This window comes from Jaculus jaculus, chromosome 1, assembly GCF_020740685.1.
Source record: "Jaculus jaculus isolate mJacJac1 chromosome 1, mJacJac1.mat.Y.cur, whole genome shotgun sequence".
Taxonomy (NCBI): Eukaryota; Metazoa; Chordata; class Mammalia; order Rodentia; family Dipodidae; genus Jaculus; species Jaculus jaculus.
The window spans coordinates 259173266-259181858 of NC_059102.1; the positions used below are offsets into that span (position 1 = coordinate 259173266).

The window sequence follows — 8593 nt, forward strand, 5'->3', positions numbered from 1 at the left end:
TCAAAGTAGAAAAGGGGGGAGGGTATTACCATGGGATATGTTTTATAATCATGGAAAATGTTTAGAAAAATTGAGAAAAAATAAAATAAAATAAAACTGGAAGATATGGAAGAAATACATGAATTTCTTGATTCATATAACCAAACAAAACTAAACTCAGAAGAGATAAATTACCTGAATAGAGCTATAACATCAAATGAGATTGAAGAAGTAATTAAAATACTCCCCCTCCCACAAAATTCCAGACCCAGATGGACTCACTATGAAATTCTATCAAACCTTTATAGAACTAAAACCACTTCATCTCAAGTTATTTCACAAAACTGAAAAGAAGGGAATTCTCCTTGACTCCTTCTATGAGGCCCAAACCAGACAGAAACACAAGAGAAGAAAATATAAACCAGGAGTGGTGGTGCACAACTTTAATCCCAGCACTTGGGAGGCAGAGGTAGGAGGATCACTGTGAGTTTGAGGTCACCCCAAGACTACAGAGTTAATTCCAGGTCAGCCTAAGCTACAGTGAGACCCTACCACCAAAAAAGTAAAAATAAAAAAAGAAGGGCTGGAGAGATGGCTTAGCGGTTAAGCGCTTGCCTGTGAAGCCTACGGACCCCGGTTCGAGGCTCGGTTCCCCAGGTCCCACGTTAGCCAGATGCACAAGGGGGTGCACGCGTCTGGAGTTCGTTTGCAGAGGCTGGAAGCCCTGGCGCGCCCATTTTCTCTCTGTCCCTCTATCTGTCTTTCTCTCTGTGTCTGTCTCTCTCAAATAAATAAATAAATAAATAAATAAATAAATAAAAATAAAAAAAAATAAAAAAAGAAGAAGAAAATATAAACATCCCTGGTAAATTTAGATACAAATATTCTCAATCAAATTATTGATTGCAAATCGGCCAGGTGTAGTGACCCATGCCTTTAATCCCAGTACTTGTGAGGCAAAGGTAGGAGGATTGCCCTGAGTTTGAGGCCACCTGAGACTTAGTGAATTCCAGGTCAGCCTGGGCTACAGTGGATCCCTCCCTTGATTGAGCCCCTTCCCCCCACAAAAGCATCATATATATATATATATCTCCAAAGAATACATCAAAATATCATTGACCTTGATCAAGTAGGTTTCATCCCAGAAATGCAGGAATGGTTCAATTTATAGAAATCAATAAACATAATACATCACATAGATAGAGTTCAGGATAGAAGTGACATGATCATTTCAATAGATGCAGAAAAACCCTTCAACAAAATACAACATCCCTTCATGATCAAAACACCGGAGAGACTAGGAATGGAGGGATCATATCTCAACATAACAAAGCCCTAAAGCCCATATAATACTAAATGGGGAAAACCCTGAAGCACTTCCAAGGTCTAGAACAATACAGGGGTTAACCACTGCTATTCAACATAGTACTTGAAGTCTTAGCTAGAGCAATAACAAAAGAGAAAGAATAAAAGGGATACAAACAGGAAAGGAGGAAGTCAAACTAGCCTCATTTGTAGATGATAGGATTCTAGATTAAAGTAACCTGAGAGCTGGAGAGATGGCTTAGCAGTTAAGGTGCTTCCCTGCAAAGCCAAAGGACCCAGGTTCCTGTCTACAGGATCCACAATCCATGTTACCTAGATGCATAAGGTGGAGCATGCATCTGAAGTTTATTTTCAGTGGCTGGAGGCCCTAGCACACCCATTTTCTCTCTTTCCCTCTCTCTCTCAAATAAATAAATATAAATAAAATATTAAATCTGAAAGGCTCCATCAAAAAACACTCTTTCAACAAAGTAGCAGGATATAAAATAAACACACAAAAATTAGTAGCTTTTGTATATATCAATGACAAACATAAAGAGAAAGAAATCAGGAAAGCAGTCCCATTTATAATAGCAACAGCACAAAAAAATAAATATCTTGGAATATCTCTAAACAAGAAAGTGAAAGACTTCTACAATTAAAATGTTAAGACATGGCTGGAGAGATGGCTTAGTGGTTAAGCGCTTGCCTGTGAAGCCTAAGGACCCTGGTTCAAGGCTCAATTTCCCAGGACCCACGTTAGCCAGATGCACAAGGTAGTGCATGCATCTGGAGTTTGTTTGTAGTGACTGGAGGCCCTGGCACGCCCATTTCCTCTCTCTCTCTCTGCCTCTTTCTCTCTGTCTGTCACTCTCAAATAGATAAATAAAAAAAAAAAATAAACAATTTATTTTTAAATGTTAAAACACTGAAAAAAGAAACTGAGGAAGATAAGAGAAGATGGAAAGATCTCTCATGCTCATGGGTTGGAAGAATTAATATTGTGTAAATGGCCATCCTACCAAAAGCAATATGCATATTCCATGCAATTCCAATCAAAATTCTAGCACCATTCTTCACAGAAATTTGAAAAGTAGTCTCAAAATTTATATGGACGTACAAAAGGCCTCAGATGGCCAACAATGTCCTCAGGAAAAAGAATATTATGAGACTTCCAGTCAAGATGGCATCCACCTAACTGCACATCTCCTGGGGAAGGAAAGAGAGAGAAAAAACGATCTCAAGATTCATATGAATTGGCAGAAGGCCTTGGATATCCAAGAATCAGCAAAAGAAACACCTCTGGAGGCATCACCATACCTGATCTAAAGCTATATTGCAAATCCATAGTAATAAAAATAGCATGGTACTGGCATAAACACAGGATTATAGACCAATGGAACAGAATTGAGGACCTAGACTTTGGGTCAAGTAACTATAGCTACTTGATATTTGACAAAGGCCTTAACAATGTAAACTGGGAAAAAGACAGCCTTCAACAAATGGTGCTGGACAAAAAAATGCAGGAAAATGAGAAGGAAAATACTTAGTAGCAGAAGCCAGTAAGTTAAAAAGGAGACATAAAGAGAAGAGAAAGGAAGGGAGGAGGGTACTTAATAGGTTGATATTGTATATATGTAAGTACAATGATTATTGTGATGGAGAGGTAATATGATGGAGAATGGAATTTCAAAGGGGAAAGTGGGGGGGGGGAGGGAGGGAATTAACATGGGATTTTTTTTATAATCATGGAAAATGCTAATAAAAATTCAAAAAAGAAAAGCTTCCACAAAATATACATGAGTTTTAGTCCCTTGTTAAAAAGTTTAAAAAAATAAACTTAGGGGCCCGAGCGGATGTCTCCGGCGCGTCCGTGCACGGGGCTGAGGGCCGCGGTGGCTGCCGCCAGCATGGGGTTGAGCGACGGGCCGGCGGGCTCCGGCCGCACTTGTCGTCTCCTCCGCCCGCCTCCCCCGGCGGCGCCCGGTGCCCGGCTGTTACGGCTGCCGGGTTGTGCGTCCGAACGCGCCGGCTGGACCGAGGCGCTGCGGGCCGCCGTGGCCGAGCTGCGTGCGGGCGCCGTGGTGGCCGTCCCCACCGACACGCTGTACGGCCTGGCGTGCTCCGCGAGCTGCTCGGCGGCTCTGGACGCCGTGTACCGCGCCAAGGGCCGCAGCGAGGCCAAGCCGCTGGCCGTGTGCCTGGGCCGCGTGGCCGACGTCTACAGGTACTGCCGGGTGAGAGTACCCAAGGAGCTCCTGGAGGACCTGTTACCAGGACCTGTGACCTTGGTGATGGAACGCTCCAACGAGCTCAACAAAGACCTGAACCCCTTCACTCCACTTGTTGGCATCCGAATTCCTGACCATGCTTTCATGCAGGACTTGGTCCAGATGTTTGGGGGACCTCTGGCTCTCACCAGTGCCAACCTCAGCTCCCAGGCCAGTTCTCTGAACGTTGAGGAGTTCCAAGACCTTTGGCCTCATTTGTCCCTGGTCATTGATGGGGGACCCATTGGGGATAGCCAGAGTCCCGAGTGTCGCCTTGGCTCTACCGTGGTTGACTTATCTGTGCCTGGAAAATTTGGCATTATTCGTCCAGGATGTGCCCTGGAAAAAACTACAGCCATCCTCCAACAGAAGTACAGGCTGCTCCCTTCACAGGGTTTCTGCTCATGAAACGGGAAGAGGGGCAGCCTAAGAACAATGCTGGATACTATGTGTCTGTCCACTGCTGGTTGGCAAGGCCTCATTGCAGAGGTCGCTTGGAGCCACATCAGTAGCCTGATCTTTTGGGGCAACATGTGTTCTGGACCGTAAGTTGCTGGCTTAGCCTTGCACCTGGTGGGGGAATATTATATTCATTCTGTAGCTTCCTTTATCAACCAAAGTTGTCTTCCATGGTTCTGCCCTGATAAGTTCCCTCCCATCTCCCCCCCTACCCCCACCCCCCCGTCTTGAATTGAAAGGTGATTTAAGTCACAGGTTTAGAAACTAGTAAGAGCCTCTTCTCTGTTGGACAGTGGCATTTAATGTTCCAAGCAGCTAGAAGTGCAAATACATTTTAAAAGCCTTGGGACCAGGGCAAAAGTCTGGGAGCCATGGGCCAAATGCTTTCCTATGAAGTAAAGGAGGGTCATTTGGGCCTAATGGGGGGAGTCCATATTAAATAATATTAGAAAACTATCTTTTTTTAGTGATTATTTCTTATTTATGCATAAAATAAATTATATAGGAATATGTATAACACCTTTTATTTAATGTCACTGGAATGGGCAGCCTTTTTGTCTTCATTCATATGTATGTTGAGTGTTACATGATTATTGTTGGGCATCTGAGCTTTGCTTTTCTCTATTAAAAAAATGTTGCTACTGAAAAAAAAATAAATAAATAAATAAATAAACTTAAAAAGTAAACAAGAAAAAAAATGCATGCATTGGGTTGAATAAACTATATCACTAGAATAAATTTTTAAAAAAAGGTAAATTTTGGGCTGGGCATGGTGGTGCACACCTTTAATCCCAGCACTTGGGAGGCAGAGGTAGGAGGATTGCCGTGAGTTTGAGGCCACCCTGAGACTACATAGTGAATTCCAGGTCAGCCTGAGCTACAGTGAGACCCTAGCTTGGGAAACCAAAAAAAAAAAAGTAAGTTTTGGGCTGGAAGGATGGCTTAGAGGTCAAGGCGTTTGCCTGCAAGGCCAAAAGACCCAGGTTCAATTCCCCAGGACCCGCATTAGCCAGATGCACAAGGGGGTGCACTTTGTTTGCAGTGGCTGGAGGCCCTGGCACACCCATTCTCTCCCTCTCTCTCCCTCTTTCTCTGTCAAACAAATAAATAAATAAATACAAATAAATACTTTTTAAAAAATAAAAATAAATAAAATAAAATGCAGGAAAATGAAACTTGATCCACACATCTCACCATGCACAAAAATCAAGTCCAAATGGATCAAAGACCTTAATATAAGACTGGAAACTTGGCTACTACTGGAAGAAAAAATAGGAGGAACTTTCCATGATATAGGAATGGGAAAAACTTCCTGATCACAACCCCCGTAGCTCAGGAACTTAAACAAGCACTCAACCACTAAGATCTCATGTAGCTGAAAAGTTTCTTCATAGATAAACATACAATTAGCAGAGTCAACAGATTACCCACAGAATGGGAGAAAGTTTTTGCTGGCTATACAACTGACAGAGGCCTAATTTCTAGAATCTAACCAGGTGTAGTGGCGCACGCCTTTAATCCCAGCACCCGGGAGGCAGAGGTAGGAAGATCACCATGTGTTTGAGGACACCCTGAGACTACATAGTAAATTCTAGGTCAGACTGAGCTAGAGTGAGATGTTACCTTGAAAAACCAAAATAATAATAATAATAATAAATAAAAATAAAATCTACAAAGAACTAAATAACCTAAACAATAAAAAGTCAAACAACCCACTCACAAAATGGGACAAAGAACTGGAAGAGAGTCAGTCAATTCATCTAGTGCCAAAAGGTACTACATGAGTGACTGGGGGAAAATGACCAACATCTTTCCAAGTAATTCTTGGTCTAAGCTACTCAGCAGCAAACAATATGATGTGATGCTCACACAAGTGCAATAATGGCACACAGCCATGGTAGGTAACCAGCTGTTCTTGATTTGGCTAAATGATCCACTCAGTGGAACAGAACTCATAGCTGGAATTGAGAAACAAGTCAGAACCATATCCAAAAAACAAGCCTGCTGTCCATTATCAAGCTCCCACAAACTGTGGGCTACAAGAGGGCCTACACCTATTAAATTCTCTCTAAAATAATAATGGTTATCCCATTTATCTGATGCTGACTTCACTCTCAATTGGAGAATTTGCTTCTATTTTTTTCAGAGGGATGCAGGTCCTGAAGAAAGAATCAGCCCATGACTCCTCACCAGGGCCCCACTGAAACCAAGAGTAATTGGGGAAATGAACAAGAGTGCTGCTTTCTTGGTGAACCTGGTACTGGCACAAGGCTGAAGGAGATAGACACAGAGAACACTCAATTCCTACCAAACCAGATATCCAGAGGCAGAGAGGCTCCCAAGACCTCATCACTTAAGTAGACCTAAAAGGAACCCAACATGCCTCAGGGAAGAGGGGGCAGAAAGATTGTTAGAGCCACATGTTGGGACATTAAGCACAGAAACATTGCCTCTTACCCATAACTGATGGCTAACCCCAAATGCACAACCCACATTCCCCAATGAGGAGGGTCCCTGTGGAGGGGGAGGACAGGGAGGAGGCTAATGATGGTACCAACATGGCTGTGTACACAGTGTGTACATAACTAATAAAAAAGAATACCAGTAGTATTGCCATACTTAATTTCAAAATATACTTAAAAGCCATAGTAATAAAAATATCATAGTGGGCTGGAGAGATGGCTTAGCGGTTAAGCGCTTGCCTGTGAAGCCTAAGGACCCCGGTTCGAGGCTCAGTTCCCAGGACCCACGTTAGCCAGATGCACAAGAGGGGGCACATGCATCTGGAATTTGTTTGCAGTGGCTGGAGGCTGTGGTGTGCCCCCATTCTCTCTCTCTCTCTCTCTCTCTCTCTCTCACTTTCAAATAAATAAACATAAAAAAAAATCATGCTACTGGCACCAAAACAGATGAATAGAATAGAATAGAATAGAATAGAATAGAATAGAATAGAGAATAGAATAGAATAGAATAGAGAATAGAATAGAATAGAATAGAATAGAATAGAATAGAATAGAGAATAGAATAGAATAGAATAGAATAGAGAATAGAATAGAATAGAATAGAATAGAATAGAATAGAATAGAATAGAATAGAATAGAATAGAATAGAATAGAATAGAAAGAAAGAATAGACAATGCAGGTGTAAATTCTAGTAACTACAGTTACCAGATCTTTGACAAAGAGACCAAAAATGCACACTGGAGAAAAGATAGCATTTTCTACAAATAGTGGTGGAGAAACTGGATAACTACATGTAGAAGAATGGCTCTAGACCCTCCCAGGCTGCACAGAAATCAACTCCAAATGGTTGTGGACCTCAATATAAGACCTGAAACTCTAAAATGACTACAAGAAATAGTAGGGAGAACAGTGAGAGAGACATAAGGAAAGACTATCTGAGTAAGACCCCATAAGCACAGGGAATTAGACCAACAAAACCATTGAGATCTTATGAAACTAATCAGCTACTCTACAGCTAAGCAAACCATCAAAAGAGGCCATAGACAACCTATAGAATGGGAGAGAGTCTTTACCCAGCTATATAGCTGACAGAGGTTTAATCTCTAGAATAAAATGAACTCAAAACTAAGCAATAAAAATCCACTCAAAAAATTGGGCAGGAAGCCGGGTGTGGTGGCACACACATTTAATCCCAGCACTCGGGAGGCAGAGGTAGGAGGATCACCATGAGTTCAAGGCCACCCTGAGACTACAGAGTTAATTCCAAGTCAGCCTGGGCCAGAGTGAGACCCTACCTCAAAAAAAAAAAAAAAAAATGGGCAGGGAACTGAACAGAGAGCTCTGGAAGAAATACAAATGACTAATGAACATCTAAACAGATGTTCAGCATCTCTAAGCCTGTACAAGGACTGGATTCCTTAATGATTGAGACTAGGAGCAAGGTAGTCCCCTTTTGCAGGTACGTAATTAGGGAACATAGGCCCAAAGGAAATAGATGTCAACCTGCACTGTTGAGACTAGAAGAGACCTCTAGTCTGACTCAATATGGTGACCAGGAACAGCTTCCTCGTTCTTCTTCCTTAAATTTCCCCAAGATCTTGTCCCACCCAAGGGCTCCTTCAGAGTCTGCATCCTCCTCCCTGACCAACCCACCAGTCAAGCTCTTTTATATACACTTGGACTTTTACAATGAGACTCATGCCAGCTGGATGCCTAATTGCCATCTCCAAAGTTATAAGAAAACCTGATGAAAGTGGCCATGCAGATTTCCCTCTTGGGACTCTTCCCAGTTTGGGAATTAACACCTGCTGGAGGCAGTGTATTGCTAGAGGCAGGCTTATGGGTGTTATAGCCAGTTTCCCCATGCCAATGTGTGGCACACTCTCCTGTTGCTGTTGTCCACCTCATGTTGGCCAGGGGGTGGTGCCCACCCTCTGATCATGCCATCATTTTCTCCTGCCATCATGGAGCTGCCTCTCAAGCCTACAGGCTAAAATAAACCTCTTTATCCCACAAGCTGCTCTTGGTCAGGTGATTTCTCCCAGCAATGTGAACCTGATTGCAACATATGCTCACCAAACTTCCTAGTAAGCATTTCTCTTAATGTCCATACCCAT

General features: G+C 42.5%; 1 protein-coding gene across 1 annotated transcript; it reads left to right on the plus strand.

Moving 5' to 3' along the window:
- Positions 1-3140: 3140 nt before the first annotated feature.
- On the plus strand, positions 3141-4659 carry LOC123454118 (yrdC domain-containing protein, mitochondrial). Its single transcript, XM_045132283.1, has one exon. It carries the CDS (start codon positions 3141-3143, stop codon positions 3960-3962), a length of 822 nt encoding a protein of 273 aa, XP_044988218.1. The 3' UTR covers positions 3963-4659.
- Positions 4660-8593: the final 3934 nt, after the last annotated feature.

Coding starts and splice junctions, on each gene's coding strand:
- LOC123454118 (XM_045132283.1), top strand. CDS start 3,141: ATGTCTCCGGCGCGTCCGTGCACGGGGCTGAGGGCCGCGGTGGCTGCC.